The 20,913-nt window shown below is 44.9% G+C and overlaps 1 protein-coding gene across 5 annotated transcripts in view; it reads left to right on the top strand.

Moving 5' to 3' along the window:
* Positions 1 to 20,913, top strand: part of SLC4A11 (solute carrier family 4 member 11) — a 189,422-nt gene that overhangs the window by 129,584 nt on the left and 38,925 nt on the right. For all 5 annotated transcript variants that reach the window (XM_032803059.2, XM_032803061.2, XM_075066672.1 and 2 more), the window contains exons 12-16: positions 4,128 to 4,260; positions 4,887 to 4,960; positions 15,659 to 15,911; positions 18,406 to 18,512; positions 19,737 to 19,905. In XM_032803059.2, the coding sequence (XP_032658950.1) occupies positions 4,128 to 4,260; positions 4,887 to 4,960; positions 15,659 to 15,911; positions 18,406 to 18,512; positions 19,737 to 19,905 (736 nt within the window). The remainder of the gene's footprint in view (positions 1 to 4,127; positions 4,261 to 4,886; positions 4,961 to 15,658; positions 15,912 to 18,405; positions 18,513 to 19,736; positions 19,906 to 20,913) is intronic.

The following is a 20,913-nucleotide window of genomic DNA, read 5'->3' as shown; positions in this document are numbered from 1 at the left end:
TTGTCTGCCGTTGCTTTCCCGGAGGAAGGAATGACTGATGACATTTACCCAGAACCACCCGCGACAATGATTTTTGCCCCATCAGCCACTGGGCTCTCAACCCAGAATTCTAAGGGGGGGAGACTGCGGAACTATGGGATAGCTATGGAAAGCTACCCACAGTGCAACGCTCCGGAATCAACGCTAGCCTTGACATGATGCACACCGCTGAATTATATGCTTAGTGTGGCCGCGCACTCACTTTATACAATCTGTTTTTATAAAAGTTTATGTAAATTGGCATAATCCCGTCTTGTAGACACTCTCTCTGTTTAAATGGGCTGCAGCAGGGAATTACTTTCCAGACCAGAAAATAACAGTTGGGAATGGTTGAAATGCCTGTAGTTTTATCCTGGGGGACCCAGCCTACCCCTTGATGCCATGGCTCATGAAGCCATAACAGGACTAGCCTGGAACCTAGTCAGGAGTATCTTCAACACAGGTTGAGCAAGTGCAGAATGGTTCATTAGAATGTGCATTTGGCTGTTCAAAGGCGCAATGTTGCGCATAATTCTGACTCGCTCAGAGGCCTCAGCCAAACCAATGTCCCGTTTGTTATTGACTGCTTGCTGTGTGCTCCACAATCTCTGTGAGAGTAAGGGGGACTTTTATGGCAGGGTGGGAGGCTGAGGCAAAATCACCTGCCGCTGATTACGCGCAGCCAGACACCAGGCGATTAGAAGAGCACACCAGGAGTGGTGCGCATCAGAGAAGCCTTTGAAAAATAAGTTTCATCACGGGCCAGGGGTACTGGTGTGACTGCTGTGTTTTGTTTCCCCTTGATGAACCCCCCCCCTTGATTGACTCATTCCTGTAAGCCAACCACACCCTCTCCCTTCGATTACAGCTTGATTTCTAAGGAAATAAAGTCACTATGTTTAAAAATCATGTATTCTTTATTAATTCATTATAAAAAGAGGGAGAGAACTGACAAGGTAGCTCCGGGTGGGGTTTGGGAGGAGGATAGGAGGGAAGGAAAAGGCCACTAAAAAAATTTCAAAGTAATGACAGCCTTTTGGTTGGGCTGTCCACTGGGGTGGAGTGGGTGGGTGCACGAGCCTCCCCCACAGCATTTACACGTCTGGGTGAGGAAGATAATGGAACATGGTGAGGGGTGAGGGTGGTTACACAGGGGCTGCAGCGGCACTCTGTGATCCTGCTGCTGTTCCTGAAGCTCCACCAGACGTCGGAGGATGTCAGTTTGATCACGCAGCAGCCCCAGCGTTGCCCAGCACCGCTGATCATACCTGCCTACACCTCTGATCTTCCTGCTGCCACCTTTCATCTCGAGCGTCTCTCCTCTTCACGTTTGTCCTCTCTCCTCTCGTTGCGTCCCTCCTGTCCTCATGTTCACTGGCATCTTTTCTGTAATTTGATACCACGTCCTTCCACTCATTCAGATGAGCTCTTTCATTGCGGGTCACTTCCATGATTTCCGAGAACATTTCGTCTCGCGTTTTTTTTTCCACCACCTTATCTGAGATAGCCTTCGGGATGGAGTAGGGAGGCTTGAAAAATTTGCAGCTGCATGAGGGAGGGAAAAAAGGGAGAGAAGTATTTAAAAAGATACATTTTACAGAACAATGGTTATACTCTTTCACGGTGAACAACACTATTCACCTTACATAGCACATGTGATTTCACTACAAGGTCGCATTTTGCATCTTAATATTGAGTGCCTGCGGCTCTGGTGTTAGAGATCTCACAGACGCAGGTCCGGGCAGCAGAATTCAGCTTGCATGCGGCCATGGTAAGCCATTGTCTTTCGGCTTCTGCAGCCTTCATATACACAGTGCCCTCCTTTCCCAAATACCAAGCAAATCCCGTTCAGTGCTGCTTCTTTCCTGTTAACATGCAGCAGCAGAAACCACCCCCCCATCCAATTCTCTGGGATGATCGCTTTACCCCTCCCCCCCCACTTGTGGCTGGTATCATGGAAGATCACTGCTAAAACACCCCTTCCCCCAACCGCGTGGCTGGTAGCAGGGAAGATCCCTGCTAGCCAAACGCGAAAAAGCTCAGCGCCATACCCCTCCCTCCCCTCCCCCCTGCTTGGCTACCTGCAAGGAAGGATTTCTTTTAAGCAACAGGCAAACAGCCCAGTAGGAATGGCCATCTCGTCCCCTTAATTAAATTCCTGAATTTCAACCAGGTTACCATGAACGATATCACTCTCCTGAGGATAACACAGCGAGATAAAGAAAGATGTTGCTTGAATGCCAGCAATCACCGGGACCATACGCAGCTAGGCTTTGTCATGCAATGATACCAGATTACTTGCTACATGCATGGCGTGGTCAAGTGTCCTACCATGGAGGACGGAATAAGGCTGCCCTGCCCAGAAACCTTCTGCAAAGGCTTTTGGAGTACCTCCAGGAGAGCTTCATGGAGATGTCCCTGGAGGATTTCCGCTCCATCCCCAGACATGTTAACAGACTTTTCCAATAACTGTACTGGCCGCGAATGCATCCCAAGTCCTCAGGGCAAATTAATCATTAAAAAACACTTGCTTTTAAACCATGTTTTATATTTACAAGGTACACTCACCAGAGGTCCTTCCATGGCTTCATTGTCTGGGCTAGTGGCTTGGGGGCTGGGAGGGTAATTCCGTCTGGTGAGAAAAAGCTCCTGGCTGTTGGGGAGAATGGAGTGCTGTGTGCTCTCTGCAAGCTCGTCCTCCTCTTCCTCCTCTCATCATCTTCCCCGTCCGCAGAATCCTCAGCCATGGCTGAGATTACCACCCCCACCTCGGAATCCACGGACAGGGGTGGGGGTGGTGGCGGACCCCCCTAGAATTGCATGCAGCTCAGCGTAGAAGCGGCATGTTTTCGGCCCTGCCCCCGGACCTTCCGTTTGCTTCTTTGTTTTCTGGTAGGCTTGTCTGAGCTCCTTAACTTTCACACGGCACTGTACTGAGTCCCTGGTGTGGCCTCTCTCCATCATGGCCTTGGAAATTTTTTCAAATGTTTTTTCATTTCGTCTTTTGGAACGGAGTTCTGTTAGCATGGAATCCTCTCCCCATATAGCGATCAGATCCAGTACCTCCCGTGCGGTCCATGCTGGAGCTCTTTTTCGATTCTCAGGAGACTGCATTGTTACCTGTGCTGATGAGCTCTGCGTGGTCACCTGTGCTGGTGAGCTCTCCACGCTGGCCAAACAAATGAAATTCAAAAGTTCGCGGGGCTTTTCCTGTCTACCTGGCCAGTGCATCTGAGTTCAGATTGCTGTCCAGAGCAGTCACGGTGGTGCACTGTGGGATACCACCCGGAGGCCAATACCATCAATTTGCGGCCACACTAACCCTAATCCGATATGGTAATACTGATTTCAGCGCTACTCCTCTCGTCGGGGAGGAGTACAGAAACCAGTTTAAAGAGCCTTTTATATCGATATAAAAGGGCCTTGTTGTGTGGACGGATGCAGCGTTAAATCAGTTTAACTCCGCTAAAATCGATATAAACGCGTAGTGTAGACCAGGCCTTAAGTCAAATTACAGTGGGGTGGTTTGGTGGCTTAGCTCTCCACTAGAGAGAGACTTACTGCTTGGCTACCTTCAAAAAAGCCCCCCCCCCCGTATCATTCTTTAAATATTGGTACTGACATTATGTTAATACTTTTTTTGACCGATCCTCTGCTTATGCTGTGCTACCATTGCTCATTAACAAGAACCAGTGGAATGTTCAGATGTGCTGTATCAGATTTAGTTACATGGTACCTAGAAAATTCAACAGCAGCCAAATGGTCAAGATATGTAATGCAGGACCCCTCTCTCTCTCTCTCTCTCTTTCCCTTCCTTTCTTGTGGGCGTTAAACCTCTCTTTAGATTTGGAACAGTCCATAGAATTGACAGATAGAATCAAAACTATTGCCCGCTCATTGCATTTGAACAAATTAGTGCTTAAGCCAAATACAAGTTATTGAGCTCAGTACACAGGTAACTGGATGAAATTTAATGGCCTGTGACATACAGGTCAGACTTGGTGATCTAATGGTCCCTTGTGACCTTAAACTCTATAAACCTGAATAGTTTAGCTGTAAAATCTTAAAAACATGAATCCACCACTGAATGTTTTTACTGTTTGTTTCAGTGATCCGAGGGATCTGTGATGACTACAGCTTGGATTTTAGTGCTTTCTACGCCTGGATTGGACTGTGGAACAGTTTTTTTCTTGTGCTGTATTCTCTCTTTAACTTCAGTCTTGTAATGAAGCTCTTTAAAAGGTACCTCTTGCTTTTTTTCAAGGGAAGCCCCATTTTGATTATTATTCAGCAAACAGAAATCATATTTCCAGAAGTTCCTAATTGTGAACTTGCTATAAAATCTATGGGCTTGTCTACATGAATAATTAGTTTGCAGCAAGCTGAGGTATGGACTGCCATGGACTGATTTTTGGTGTGGACCTTGCTGATGTGCATTATCCGTTCATTAATGAGCTTTGATCTAGTCCTGTTTCAAAGAGGACTAGATCAAAGTACAGTAATGAACTGTTAATATGCATCAGTAGAGTCTGCATGGACCGTTTGTCTTCAGCAGGCTGATGCACTCTAGATTCGTACCCCCGCTTTCAGCAAGCTAAATGTCATGTAAACAAAATGTGTGTTACAAAACTAGAATACTCTCAACTGAGAATGTATAGTTTGGGTTTTGGACAGCATGTGGTCATTCCAGGTTTTAGTACTTCTATTTGCAAGATGTTTTCAAGACTTGTTAGTTCTATCAGCCAAATCAGTGTTTAACTAAAATCTGTGCACTTGCCTCATAAAATAACAAGTATATTAATGTATTGGGGGGTATTCAGTCTTTGTCACTCTGACCATATTAATCCATGGGAGCTTTTTTTTTGTAGATCAACAGAAGAAATCATTGCACTTTTTATATCGATCACGTTTGTGCTTGATGCACTCAAAGGGATTACTAAAGGTAAGCCCTGAAAGAAGGTGGTGGTTTTCAGTTCTGATCCATGCTTGGTTTTGCTGTAGAAAGAAAATAACTAGGTTCCAACCCTAAATGCAGTTTCTTTTCAATGCCAAGCATGCTATAGAACTCCCAGCAAAATGTGATTTGCAGTATACACAACATTTGTTGTCTATTAAGTATTCATTAAGGGTCTTCAGTTTTTCTAAACTGTGTAGATGGGAAGATGATTCATGACAAGGTTTTATTTTGGATATGTAGGCTGTATTATAGACACTCTCTTGTCTCAGTTGTTCTGTTAGGATTAGAGACTAAAATCGAAAGGAGAAGGTGCAATTTAATGAAACTGTAGAAATTTTTGCTTCCTGCCACCCACATACATTTTTCTGAACCATTATTGTTTTTCTTTCAAAGCCCTGTTCAACAAAAATTCACCATCATTTTAGATTCATCCTTCCTTCCACCATTAATAGCACAGTGAACTTTTGGGGGCAATTGGAGCATAACGGGAGGGAAAAAAACGCAACCTTTTGAGTAAGCAACCTGGGTCCTGGAGCCCATGTCGGTTGTGCTGGGCTATGTGAAAGCTGGTCCTGGCAGTCTGTGCCTGGGCTGAAGGGATGTAAAATGCAGAATGCTCTAAAGTGGTGTGCTCCAGCTGCCCTTTGTAGATCTTGCTGGTACACTCCAAAAGGTACCTAGAGCACGTTAACATAGTCGTGTTTGAAACGGGACGTCCTCAATGCGAACTAGGTACCGTTTAGATTGCGCCATGTGGAGCAGGTCAAGCCCAGCCTCTCTGAAAATCACCAGGGTTCACCTCCAGCCTGACCTTAACTGCGCAGTGCCCCAGCGCCCTCTATACATGAGGTACCATGAGACTACTGGGTAACCCTCCACCTGTGGCCATATACGAAGGGAGACCCACACAGATGACTTCAGAATGAGCTGCCATACTAGTCCAGCTCCCTTAAAGGGAAACATACAGGTTTGCAGCAAATGCCTGTCAGGATGCATCTAAAGGAAGCATTTCTGGTTTCTCTGCCAAACCGGTCACAGTTCGTGGTTTCTGTGCTGTACACTGCTGCAGTGTTTGACCTTGGGTAAGATGGGAACAGGATGGGGGCATGAACAAGATACAATCATAGAAGATTAGGGTTGGAAGGGACCTCAGGAGGTATCTAGTCCCACCCCCTGCTCAAAGCAGGACCAACACTCACTAAATCATCCCAGCCAGGGCTTTGTCAAGCTGGGTCTTAAGAACCTCTGAGGATGGAGATTCCACCACCTCCCCAGGTAACGCATTCCAGTGCTTCACCGCCCTCCTAGTGAAAAAGATGAAAGCTCCTTGCAGAAACTGCATGCTAAAGGCAGTGTTCCTTTTGCCTTGCCTCGAAAACACTTTGATTGAGGGATTAGCTGATGTTATTACCCTTCCTCCCCCTCCCCAACCTTTTTTTTTTCCCTGATACTAACAGGGTAAAAGGGGTTTTGAGTTCTGCTGCCTTGAATCCTTTATAATTAAGTTGGTCCCAAGGTGTGATTCGTAGTTCTTAGAACCTGCAGGCTCTGTTCTTTATTGCAGACTGAAAAACTACTTAAAAAACATTATTCAGGCTGCAAAATGAAGCACTGGAAAGTTAGGAAATGCCAGAATTAGGGTTGCTTGAGCAATGTTAATTCAGCCCCTTGTGCATATGCATTATGATACAGTCTTCAATTGCGTGACCACAGACTACTTTTTCAAAAGGCCCCCGGCCTCATTCAGAGCACAGGATGGGTTGTGCTCACTCAAAGATCAGCTCTTTTGTATTTTTTTCTCCTCATTGTACAATGTGTGGCCCCAGGCCTTATTTACTGCACACTATTCAACCTGTTCTGAAGAGCGAATTACTAATTTGCCGTTTTCGGTGGTGCTGATAACAGTTGTTTGAGTGCTTCACAAGTGTTAATTAAAGAGTCCTATCCTCATTTTACAGATGAGGAACTGAGGCACAGAGAGATTGAGGTCCAAAGTATCCACTATTTTTGGGTCCCTAATTTCATGCCTAGGACCTGATTTTTCAAAGTACTTAGCATTTTACAGCATTTCTGTGTTCAAAGCTCAGCTCCCATTGATGTCAATTGCAGCTGTGAGTACTCAGTGCTTCTGTAAATCAGACTGTAGCGTCTCGGGCTTATCACCCAGAAAATGAGGAACGTGCAATTAGTGGTCACCAGTGGAATGTTTGGTTGTAAATGAGTTGACTAGCATCACACAGAAACTCTGACAGATGCAGGGATAGACTCCAGTTCTATGCAGGACACCTTTTTGAGACCTGTACAACACTCATCCCCATCAAAAATAAAACCAAAAACCCAACCACCTCTGCTCCTTGAACTAATGGAGTAACTGATAGTAGTAGCTGTCATCCTCTGTGGATCAGAACTAAAGGGGTTCATGGATATTTGCTGATAGCAGAGGAATGATGAGTTATGAATCCTAGGTTCCATTCCAGGTGTTGGGGGGGGAAGTGGATCTAATGGGCACAGACTCCTCTTCTGCCCTTTTTGTCCTCGCCAACCTGTCCCTGTCCTACTGTCTCCCCCATCCCTTGCTCCCCATCCCCTCACCCAACCAATCCCAGTCTCCACTCCTCAGGCTTCACACCCCAAGCCAGTCTCCTTGCCCAGTAAATTCCAGTCTCACCCCTTTGGACTTTCCCTTCTCACCAGCTCCTCATCCAATCTGTCTCTTCCCAGCCTCCAGTCATCCCCTCTTCTGACCACATTCCCCATCCCTGCTTGCTTCCAGTCCCAGTTTCTGAGCTCTGCATCCAGTCTGTGCTGTTATCCACTCAGTTTCTTGTCCAGTGTCTTTGCCCAGCCAATACCATTTCTCCCCCTGCAAACTGGCTCCTCCCCATGGGATACACTGATATATTCCCAGTCTCCTTGGCCAGCCACTCCCAGTTCCAGTCTGCCATCCCAGCCCACTGGTTTGTTCTCTCTCTCTCTTTCCGCTTGGTTTTCTGTTTCAATCTCCAACCCCACCCCACTCCCAACTCTCCCTGCCAGGGCAGGGTGATGGAGCGGCTCCGGAAATGGACAGGACTACTCCAGTGCCTTTCCCTTCAAGGGAGGGCACTCAATCAACTAGTCCTGTCCATGCTCTGGTACTGGCTCAACACCCTGGTCCCGGCCCCGGGCTTCCTGGCCAACCTCCAGAGGGTGGTTCTGGAGTTCTTTTGGCCAGGACTGCACTGCATCTCTGCAGGGGTCTTCCACCTGCCCCCGGAGGAGGAGGGAGGGCAGAGTCTGAAGTGCCTATTCACTCAGGTCCATGTCTTCTGCCTCCAGGCCTGCAGAAGCTCCTTTATGGTGCAGGTAGTCCGGCATGGAGAGTACTGGCAGATGCCTTCCTGCGCTGCTTTCGAGGGCTCCGATACGACCAGCGGGTCCTTTTATCTCGATCTGAGAGATCTTCTTCGAGACCTCTCTGGACTACTGGTCTTCTACCGGGACCTCCTCTGCACCAGGAAACTGTTCTCAGCGACCATGTCCATGGTGGCCACCGAGGGGGCAGATCTCCTCGCAGAGCCCCTGCTACACAACCCCCAGCTCCATGTGCAAGTGGTGGAGTCATCCTCGGTGTGTCAGAGATTGGTCCTGGCAGAATTCACCAGAGTCAGAGACCTCCTGGATTATGACCGGGGAGACTAGCTGGATCCCCTGACGCTCACTTGGCGTATGAGACTCTCCAGGCCTTGTACTCCCCGGCGCGTACTACAGGAGGTGAGGGCCACTTTGTCGCCCACTGCTCGAGCCTACCTCCACCGGGTCCTACACAAGGGCATGCCCCGCTCACCCTCCACCCCAGGCCCTCCAGACCTTTTCATCGGGCACTTGCCCCGTGGACCCAACCGTCCCCCGCCCCGTCCCTTCTCTGTGAGCCAGCTGCACAACTTGTAGCCGGTCTGCTTCCAGACCACGCCACGGAAGCATCTATACCCGCTCATGCTCCACACCCTTCACTTCCTCACCCTCGTGTCCTGCCCCGACACAAAGTGGCGGGACCTCCTGCCACCTCTAGAGGATGAGAAGCCTCGGTGGGCCAGCCTGTACTCCACCCTGGTCCTGAGGCCTGCCGGGGATATCAGCTGGCGGCTCCTTCATGGGGCTTTGCGCACAGCATGTATTTGGTGCAGTTTATCCCTGTACCAGACACCTGCCCCTTCTGTAGTGTGAGGGAGACTCTGGCGCAAGTTTACTTGGAGGGTGTCAGGTTGTAGCCCCTATACCGGCTCCTCACGAATATTCTGTTACATTTCTGGCTGCACTTTTTCCCTCACCACCTTCTTTATGCACTCCCTATCTGTGGCCCCACAAAGTCACGGGACCTCCTGGTCAACCTCCTCCTGGCCCTAGCTAAAATGGCCATCTATAAAACCAGAGAGAGGAGGTTGGGCTATGAAGACTCCTGTGACCGTGGGGCGTGTTTCCGATCCTCTCTCCATTCACGTATCCGGACAGAGTTCCTCTGGGCAGCATCTGCTGGCTCTCTTGATGCCTTTGAGGAGCAGTGGGCGCTGTCCAGCGTTCTCTGCTCAGTGTCCCCGTCAGGCTCCCTTCTTTTAATCCTTTGACTGCACTCCTGTCCCTGTTGTTTCATTACTTGTCCCCTGGTCCCAATCTACTCCCCCTGCTTCCTCCCTTGCAGGTCTGTGTCTTATTCCTTCTGTGTTCAAAGCAGGCGGCTTCCTCCTCCATGTTGTCTGGGGACAGGGGGCATTGACAGTAAAGGAAAGGCATGCTCCCTGCTCTCAAGTTGAGTGCCTGGCCCACAGCAGCCCAGAACTAGAATTGCAGGGGAAGGCCTGCTCACCCCCTGGCTGAAGCATTCTCAACGCAGACAATCTTCAGGGAATTTATACGCAAAGCAGAAACAAATTTCAACTTAGCACGTGTGAGCTGCAGTTTTTAAATGGCTTATAACTGGGCCAAATTTAGGCAGATTTTCCCAGGGATGCCAAAAGGCACATCTTTTGCCAAACTTCAAGCCTTTGCTCCAAAGCATGCGGGCACTAGAGCTTCTCAAAGTAAATGTTCAACAAAATGTATTTTTCCCCCTAGCCTCCTTCGCAGAACAGCTAAACCATTTTGGCTGAAATTTTCCAAAAGAAATTGAGCCTGATGCAGACAAGCAACATTTAAAGTTTCCGCCCCAATGGTTAACATTTGGCAAAGTTTTTTATAAGCAACTGAAACCGGAGTCTTATAATGGGGTGGTATCAGGCAGCTTTAACATATTGGGCAGTGCTACTAGCCCCACCTATAGCAGATGTAGACCATCCCAAGGTCAGCTTTCAGCATGGGCCATGGGCGTTTAGGAGCACAGCTCTTTCACATTAAAGGATGTTCTGCATTAGAATCTGTTTAAAACTGCCATGCTCCTCACTGCCCAACTCCATGAGCATGACTGGCCTTTCTAAGTACAGCCTGTTACTCTTCCAAATATCTGTTTCCCCATCTCCTTGGACATTTAGGTTCACCATTGCTATGCCTCCTCTGAGATGGGTTGATTTTACTACAGTATGAAAAAGCCACACGTGTCCAGTATACCATATTGAATGTTGGAAGGATGTGGGCAGAATCACTGAAATGAGGTTTTCACAGACCCTTTTGATCCTTTGTAAATTCTCCTGTGGACTGACCGAGTGATGGTACCCAGGGGTTATGAGAGGCTGCATGGACTCAGGACTACAGGACCTGGATCCAGGGGCTCCAGAGTTCTAATCCTGACTCCTGCTTGCTCCATAACCCCAGCAAAACACTTGACCTTTCTGTGACAGTTTTTGCCTACCTTATTATTGAGGGACAGTCAGAATCATGGAATATCAGGGTTGGAAGGGACCTCAGGAGGTCATTTAGTCCAACCCCCTGCTCAGAGCAGGATCAATCCCAACTAAATCATCCCAGCCAGGGCTTTGTCAAGCCTGACCTTAAAAACCTCCAAGGATGGAGATTGCACCACCTTCCTAGGTAACCCATTCCAGTGCTTCACCACCCTCCTAGTGAAAAAGTTTTTCCTAATATCCAACGTGAACCTCTCTCACTGCAACTTGAGACCATTGCTCCTTGTTCTGTCATCTGGTACCACTGGGAACAGTCTAGATCCATCCTCTTTGGAACCCCCTTTTAGGTAGTTGAAAGCAGCTATCAAATACCCCCTCACTCTTCTCTTCTGCAGACTAAACAATCCCAGTTCCCTCAGCATCTCTTAAGTCATGTGTCCCAACCCACTAATCATTTTTGTTGGCCTCCGCTGGACTCTTTCCAATTTTTCCACATCCTTCTTGTAGTGTGGGGCCCAAAACTGGACACAGTACTCCAGTAGTCATGTAGCTAGGGAGATCAGTACGGTGAGATCAGAAGATTTCTGCATGCTGTCAGGTTGCATAACACATCAGCTGGCCAGACAATAGGCTGCTATGCCATTCCTACTACCTTAAAAGCATTGCGTTGGGACACACTGCTCCCAAGGAAAATGACATTTGTTCCTTAATTTGCTAAGCCCTGTTGCTTTTGTATATGCTTTGCAAGGTATCCTTAAATATGCAGGAAATGAGGGAGAGAGGTATTATCACATATAGTCATTCAAACACGTGCATTCTTCTTACTATCCTAGTGACAGTTGTTTTCAACTCATGGCCCAACCACCTGAGCCATGCTTCTGTTTGATCTTGACATTTGCACTCTGCAGGAAACAGTTTTGTAACAGCTGAAGCAAACAACAAAGGTGAACTAGAGGGAACAGAGGAACTAGAAATTAAACTGCCTTCTAGGACAGTTCAGTTTAAAGTACACAACCTGCTAGTTTAAAGTTTCAGAGTAGCAGCCGTGTTAGTCGGTATCCACAAAAAGAACAGGACTTGTGGCACCTTAGAGACTAACAAATTTATTTCAGCATAAGCTTTCGTGGGCTACAGCTCACGACTTTGGATGCATAGAATGGAACATAGCATCCAAAGAAGTGGGCTGTAGCCCACGAAAGCTTATGCTGAAATAAATTTGTTAGTCTCTAAGGTCCCACAAGTCCTCCTGTTCTAGTTTAAAGTATTTGCAGAAATTCAATAGAGAAAAGAACTCAGCTGTTCTGTAGCATCTCTGGAAAGACGCTTAGCTTAGCATGCAGCAGCTGAATATTAAACACTAAATCCGTGTTACATAGCAGACTGATCTATCCAACTGCCAATCATTCCAATCAGAACACACATTACAATAAGTAACGAAAAATCAGCTACATTTCCCCAACATTTAATCAAACTGCCACATTTAAATAAAATGTGAAGTGACACAAATCAGTAACAGTCTTGAAATTTATTTTAAGATCTATGCTCAATTCTAAACCTGCTCTGTGTTCAGGTATTACTGTAGTGCCGAATGTGAAATCACTTACTGTTCCCAGAACATCTATGGTAACTAGACCAACAGGATGACTTAAAATATCAGCATTATTTTGAATTTCTTGGCCTTTTTTTCTTTTTGGATCTGAACCTTGTCAGTAGTTGTCAAAGCAAAGAGTGTTTATTTCCATCGGGTTAACAGTCAGTTGGGAATAACTGAGGCTATCAGAGATCTTTAACACCAGCTGGCTATTAATCCTCCTGAATTATTGCCATTGCTATTATTAGAAGTGTCCTTTAATAGTCAGAGCAGTAGAGTGCAGGTCAAAACTTCTGGGTTCTGTTTACAACTCCAGCACTGACTTTCTACCCAGTCATTTCAGTACTCGGTGCCTCAGTTTACCTATCTGTAAAATGGGCCTGACAATATCTACTTCACAGGGGTGTTGCAAGTGTAATTAATGTAATAGAATATTCTGAGCTTCTCAGAGGAGATGTGCTATTGAAATGCCAAGTATTATAATAAAGATGTTATTTAATACCTTTTGTGATAGCTTTCCTGCCGGGTTTCTGAAGTCGTGGTCCTGCAATGTGCATGAAAGATCACTGGCATTGACTTCTGGCTGTACTGGACATTGCCAGGATATATAATGGCTAGATAGTACATTATCCATTCAGATTTCAGACCTCTACTTTAAGAAAACTCGAGTTATGGTTCAAAATTTCAGAATTATTCAATCCAAAGGGTTGGCCTTTATTATTAAGAAGAAACTAGCAAGACAATTTTTGCCCAAAATGCTGTTCCTCAGAAAAATAAGGTATGCATTAACCCAAGGGTTGGCAACCTTTCAAAGTGCTGTGCCGAGTCTTCATTCATTTGCTCTAATTTAAGGTTCCGCGTGCCAGTCATACATTTGAATGTTTTTAGAAGGTCCCTTTCTATAAGTCTCTCTAATATATAACTAAACTATTGTTATATGTAAAGTAAATAAGGTTTTAAAATGTTTAAGAAAACTTCATTTAAAATTAAATTAAATTGCAGAGCCCCCCAGAGCAGTGGCCAGGACCCGGGCGGTGTGAGTGTCACTGAAAATCAGCTAGCGTGCCGCCTTCGGCACCGCGCCATAGGTTGCCTACCCCTGCGTTAACCTAAAGCCACTAGAAAAGTAACAATACTTCAAGAGAAATTTATTGTAATAAATATTCTCCTGCCGTGTTTGCTGCATTGCAGAATTGTGTAATTGACAATGAAAGTCATTCTAGCAACAAAAGCAAAATGTTCAATGTCAAATATGAGAAATTTAACAGATATTTGCATAATTCATGTTCTTATTTAAAATCAATGTGCTACTTGTAGCCTGAGTCATGAAACTTATTTTAAAAATACACATCCAGGTAGCAAACTGAGACCTCTGTTATCACACAACTATTTCCTTGTTTTGCAGTTATCCCTTATCCACTCCTTTGTCTCATCCACCTATTGCATTTCTTAACCTAGACTGTCAGCTCTTTGAGAAACCTTTTCACTGCCTGTTTGTGCAGCAGTGCCCAGCGCAGTGCCCCAAAGCACTGCCATAATAGCGATAGTATTAACCTGGCAATGTAGTTAAAAGAGGGTGATGATAACTTCTGGGTAGGCTTTCAGGCAGAAATTAAAGGTAGCTCCACACTCCTATGAAACTAGAGCTGGTCAAAAAAATGCCAATTCTATTTCACAGGATTTTTTTCTATAAAAACTTTATCGTTTTTGTGGAAAAACTGAAACATAAAACTGAAAAAAATGCGTTTTTTTTTAAAAACTATTTTCAGGAAAAACGTTCCATTTCTAGAAACCAAACTATCACCCAAAATTTTTCATTTTCTGGGTTTTCATCAACCCGGGAAAGTTTTGACCAAAATGAAAAATATCTGCCAAAATGTTTATGGTTTAAAAAAAAAAAAAAAAAAAACTTTCAGCGCCAAAAAATTTTTTGACGGAAACATTTCAGCCAGGTTGACACACAACTTCAAGGTCTCCTAAGTCCCATTCCAGTTTTGCTGGCTGACTTTCTCCACAGTGGCTGGCATGTACCTCTCCCCTTAGTTGACTTCCTTTTCCATTGCTCCTCTCCTCCTGGCTGGTTGCTGTCTTTATCTTCCTCTTCACCCACTACTTTTTCCTGGCTGCCTCTTTTCCTAATGAGTTTCCCAGACTCTCACTCATCACATCATCTGAGACCTTGGCATCTTCCATCAAGTATGGTCAGACCCATCCAGTGCCAAACCTTCCAGAAGTATTCCTCTAATACTATTCTGATCTTAATTATAGAATGGAATAGCATCTTTACAGCAGCTACTCTGGTCTATAAATATTTAGCTGCAGTCTCTTTAATGTAGATTACCTTGTTATGTATTTTATGGACCTTATGAAGCATTATAGAGTATTTAACTTGGATAGTTATAGCAGGCATGTTTGCGTTTTGTCATTTATTGAGGTAAATTTTTAAGCTAGTTACAGTCAGCCTGGTAAACCATATTATCTCAGTGCATTTTGCAAATTCAGATTTGGAGCATGTTTACAAATGTATTATCTCCCAGTTAATTTGTCTGTCCTATAAAACCGAACTTGGACGTCTTTGCACTAGTGAGTGTACGAAAGTACTTACTGCATGCTCATAATAGTAACTTTCCTGAGTATTCTCTACCTTGGATGTTTTCAGTTATTGCCAAGTATACTAGAGCAAGAAATTGCCACAGTTTACTTCTTTACATTTAAAGCCATGATTCAGTGCACGGAGCAAAACCAGGTAACAATATGAGGGAGACTTACATTTCTGTACTGTAACTTACAAATGACCTAACTAGTTTCTTAAATTTATAAAACAAGCTACATTTCGTGCACAACTGAGTTATAAACTCCTAATAATCTGGTTTCTCTTACCTTCAGTAGTGTGAATGGTGCCATTAGCGTACGAGACTGTTCACAGATGCCGCGTTTGTGTTTCCCAGGGGATGCTCGACTCCCACTCCACCCCAGATCCTGCCCCCACTCCTCCACTTTCCCCAAGCCCCACCCTCGCTCTGCCTCTTCCTGCCCCATTCAATCTCCTCCCCCAAGTGCACCCCACCCTCACTCCTCCCCTTCCCCCCAGTCCCTCCTGCACGCTGCTGAACAGCTGATCCGTGTCAGGCAGGAAGGAGAGGAGCTGATCACTGTTTTTTTTCCCTTGTGGGAGCTCCAGCCCTGGAGTACCCACGGAGTTGGCGCCCATGTGACTATGGGTAAATAGAGACTACACTGTGAAAGTTGTTAATACTGCCTTTTTGTTGTTTTGTGCAGTTTTTAAGAAATATTACTACCATGAGCACCAAGGAGACAGTTACTTGGAAAGTACACGTGCTGATGTAATTCCAAGCCTCAGCATCAATACCACCTTCTTGATGAATTCATCAGTGAGCAGGTCTTTGTCACTGGAGAATCAGACGGGCATGAATGAGGTCGTGCATTATGGACGTGAAACTGCTGTCCTTAGTCTCATGTTGATGCTGGGAACCCTTTGGCTTGGTCATACGCTTTATCAGTTTAAGAAAAGGTGAGTTACTTCAGCCTTAGAGTTCATTCTACAGATTCAAATCCCAATCTGAGTCTAGGGTATGTCTACACTGCAAATAGACACCTGTGACTGGTCCGGGCCAGCTGATTTGGACTTCCAGGGCTCAGGCTAAAGGACCATTTAATAATGGTGTAGACATCAGGCTGCAGCACAACCTCTGGGACTCTCCCATCTTGCAGGGTTCTAGACTGGGCTCCAGTGTGAGCCCGAACGTCGTCACTGCAATTAAACAGCTTGAGGTCTTCAAACCACAATTTTGAGGACTTCAATAACTCAGTCATGTGTTAGGGGTTGTTATAAAAGTGTATGGGTAGGGTTCTGTGGCCTGCTTTGTGCAGGAGGTCAGACTAGATGAGCATATTGGTCCCTTCTGACCTATGAGTCTGAGTAACAGCCCCTTAGCCTGAGCCCTTGAGTCCAAGCTAGCTGGCATGGGCCAGCCGGGGTTTTTTAATTGCAGTGTAGACATACCCTTAGTGAAGTTAATGGGAGTTTTGCCACTGAGTTCAGTGGGAACAAGAACAGGCCTTAATTTGGCTGGCAATCTGGAAAATCCCAGTTGCCTGCAGGTGCGGCGCAGATCAGACAGCGATAAAAGTTGTCGAGGAGTTGCCTGCTAACCAAATTCAGTGGTGGGCTCCGAGAGCTCCACTTGGCCACTATGAACGCAGTTACTTGGCTCAGCGAGTAGGCAAATGCTAAGTAAATCTTGTTTAATCAGTGGAAGACATGCTTCCATGTCTGGCTGGGCATTTTAAGACATTAGTAGATTTTGAAAGTATTGTGACAGTCGTATAAACTTCCTGTGACTCTCTTGGAGAGTGCGTGGCTAAAACCCAGTTAATCTCATAAGAATAGCCACTCTGGGTCAGACCAGTGGTCCATCTAGCCCAGTATCCTGTCTTCCATTGGTGGCCAATGCCAGGTGCTGCAGAGAACAAGTAATCACTGAGTGATTGTCCACTCCTAGCTTCTGGCTGTCAGGCTAGGGACACCCAGAGCATGGGGTTGCGTCCCTGACCATCTTTGCTAATAGTCATTGACAGACCTATCCTCCATGAACGTATCTAATTGATTTTTTTAAAACCCATTGTATTTTGGCCTTCACAACATCCTCTGGCAACAAGTTCCACAGGCTGACTTTGTCTTGTGTGAAGCAGTACTTCCTTTTGTTTGTTTTAAACCTCCTGCCTATTACCTTCATTGGTGACCCCTGGTTCTTGTGTTATGGGAAGGAGTAAATAACACTTCTCTATTCACTTTCTCCACGACACTCATGGTTTTATAGACCAGTATAATATTGCCCCCAGTCATCATTTTTCCAAGACACTCTCCTCATACAGAAGCTGATCCATCCCCCTAATCATTTTTGTTGCTCTTTTCTGTACCTTTTCTAATTCTAATACATCTTGTTTGAGATGGGGTGACCAAAACTACACAGTATTCAAGGTGTGGCCGTACCATGGATTTATATAGTGGCATTATAATATTTTCTGACTTATTATCTATCCCTTTCCTAATGTCTCCTACCATTCTGTTAGCTTTTTGGCTGCCACTGCACATTGAGTGGATGTTTTCAGAGAACTGTCCACAGGGACTCCAAGATCTTTCTTGAGTGGTAACAGCTAATTTAGAATCCCTCATTCTGTAGGGATTATTTTCCAATGTGCAGTACTTTGCCTTTATCAGCGTTGACTTTCTGCTGCCATTTTGTTGCCCAGTCACCCAGTTTTGTGAGATCCCTTTGTAACGTCTCAATCTACTCTGGATTTAACTATCTTGAGCAATTGTGTATGGTCGGCAGATTTTGCCACTTCACTGTTTTCTAAACGATCTGGAAAAGGGGTAACTTTCTAGAAATATACTCCCATATTGTAAGTAGTAATTTCTTGGAAAGGTACCTCATCTCACTTACCTCTAAAAGCACAAAAGGCAGTTAGCTGGGAATCCAACTCTCTCTGAGAGTCCATGGGAATTAGGTGCTTTCACTCCTTTTGGAGTCTGACAAATCTCCCACTCAAATTGTTAAAGAATGGAAAAATACTGGAGCTGGAAACTGCAGACACAAGCCACGTTGCGGGGGCGGGGGCGGGGAGGAAGGAAGGCTGGAAATAAGAGCTAGCTATCAGCTCTTGAGGACTGTGCACATTTTTCAAAGCCTGAATCTTCAATTTTGTTCCCTTTTGGATTTCACTGTGATTTTCACCAAACTTCAGAGCCTACATTTCCCATAAATGGAGATTCTACTGTTTTAGCTTTCAAAAAACTGGTAGGTACATTACGTCATTAAGGACTTTATTTTAAAATAATATTGGGAGTGAAGAATTAACAATAGCAGCACTGGACTGAAATAGCATTCGGTATAGAGCTTGCCACTGCCTGTGGTTTGAATGATTACTCCATTACTGTCATAGTGGAAGAACTGAGTATGTTGAATGCTAATGGAAAGTTGTTGGTTTTTTTTTAATTGCAGCCCCTATCTGCATGCAAGGGTCCGCGAAATCCTGTCCGACTGTGCCTTACCCATATCCGTTCTCACCTTCTCCATCATAGGCTCCTACTTCTTCAAGGAAATAGAAAGTAAGTCTACTTGTTTACTCCTCCAAATTACTGGGAGAAAGGCACTTAAGATGGAATCGAAGAAGAAAACAAGTTAATTGCAAAAAACATTAACATAAAAATACAAAAGTTCTTCCGTATACTGTCTCTTAAATACATGCCCCACACGCATAAAAATGCCTCCAATTCTGTCAATAACAGTTAATTTATGCAAACACCGAATCAAACAGTATTGCATATAGTTTTTCTCAGTGCGTTATTTAAATTTGTCATTTCATTTGAATGTCATTAAAATGTGCATCTGTTGTTAGAAAGAGTTGATCCTATTATTCTCATAAAGGACAGAAGGGCAGGGCAGTTAGTAGGCAGGAAGGGTTGTCACCAGCTGTACAGATGTGGTGTTGATGATCTTGGCCTGTTCTTTTAGTCTCTTTATATTTTCCTAATTAAAAGTGTAATGGTCCAAAGCATCTGGGCGATCCTAAGATACACAAGGAAGTCTAACAATGATACACCATTCATTGGACAAACGGATCAGCTTTTCCATATCAGGAAGAGAGAATAGCGACAGGAATTGCATTGACCTGTGATGACGTGAGTTAACGATGTGAGGAAGTGTATGGAAGTAAATAAGAAGTGGCACTTTTGGTGTGACTCTCACTCCATCCAACTGGATTGAGAAGTGGTGAATTGTAGCGTGTGATCTTTCCCTTAGTGACGATGGATTTCTTGTCACCAGCTGAAGCCAGCCCTGTATTGTGCTAAAACCCATTGTGTAGCTCATTTGGTGTTGAGAGTATTTTAAAATGCCTGTACTAGCAGATTAGCTATGAAGTAAGACTGTACGATGAAGATGCCAAATTATTTGTAATTATTTCAGATCCAGAAATGAGCTGTAAAATCCTATGTCTATGATAAGAATTGCTTTTTTTTTATTTGCATTGTCCTCAATTAAAATTTTCATCTCCTTATAAAATAAAAATTGCAGCATGACTAGCCATTATCAGTCAGGGCTAGAGTGATAAATATATTTTAAAAAAACAGTAGATTTATAGACTTCAGTGCAAGAAGGGGCCATTATGATCCTCTTGCCTGACCTGCATAATTCAGGCCAGAAAACCAGTGGAACCTGTAACAAAGCCAGTAATTTGTGGTTGGGCTGGAACATAAGTTTGCTTCATGCAGGTAGTTGGAAAACAGTACGATGCCTCTTTAACACTTTTTCTTTTCCTGTGTGTTTTACAGTGTCCAAATTTAACTACAACCCATCTGAGAGCTTATTCGTGCTGGCCCCAATCCAGTCTCTCTCAATTGGCTCTGTAATGAGTGCCATGGGCCTGGGGTTCCTTCTGTCAATGCTTTTCTTCATAGAGCAGAATATAGTGGCATCACTCACAAACGCTCCAGAGAACAGGTAAAATTGTTAATCTCTTTCTTTCCAAACCAGAGTAGTTCTTCTTAGGGATCCTCTATGTGAGCAATGAGACCAGGGCAGTGAATCTATGCAGCCCTAGCCTCAAACTATCCTTGTGCACCCTGCTTGTCAACAGTTGAATAGACTTCTTTGACCTAGTCCTCTTTTGAAATGGGACTAGCTCAAAGAGCGTTAATGAACTGTTAACGCGTATCAGCAGGGTACATATGGAGAGTGCCCCGTAGATTCACACTCCTGCTTGCAGTAGTTTAATTGTTCATGTGGAGAAGCCCTGAGATAATTTCACTTCAGTACTATATTACCGTGTTCTGAGTAAAGATGGACAGGGACTGAATTACACAACCTTGCTAGCTCTGTTTGTGTACCCCTTATATATTGGCATGTGGAAGTCTCCAAATTCTTCATACCTGGAATGGTATTTTATGCCAGTCCAAGAAAGACTGCCTCCAGCAATGTGTTCTTTTGGGAGTGATTTCATAGGTAGGGGTCTGCTTAAATCCTGGAGAAGTCACACACTTTTTTGCAGGTTGGTCATAGCATAAATAGCAAATTTTGCACCTGTTAACACATCCATGAAATTTGCTGTTTTATGCTGTGACCAACCCACAAAAACTGTGATTTCTCTGCAGCATTTCTCAAGCTGGGAGCCCTGCCCCAAAAGGAGATCTCAAGCCAATTAGGGGCTCGTGGCATTGCCACCCTTACTTTTTCGCTGCTGCTGGCAGAGGTGCTGCCTTCAAAGCTGGGCACCGAGTCAGCAGCTGCTGCTGTCCGTTCTGCCTTCACAGCTAGGGGGCCGGAGTCCAGATTTCACAAGTGAGACCAGATTTCATGCAATCAGGACATGTGACTGCAGCACACGAAGTCGTACTCGCGCTAGTTTTGATCAAAGTTAGCTCAAATAATAATAGCAATGAAGCTACAGCAGTACAGCTAGCCCTGCCTGCCCAGGACGCTGGGTATGGGCTTGAGCAGCTGACAGCCTGC

The sequence above is a fragment of the Chelonoidis abingdonii genome, chromosome 5, assembly GCF_003597395.2.
Source record: "Chelonoidis abingdonii isolate Lonesome George chromosome 5, CheloAbing_2.0, whole genome shotgun sequence".
Taxonomy (NCBI): Eukaryota; Metazoa; Chordata; order Testudines; family Testudinidae; genus Chelonoidis; species Chelonoidis abingdonii.
The sequence above is the reverse complement of the archived record's forward strand: the minus strand, read 5'-3'. Positions and strand labels throughout refer to the sequence as shown.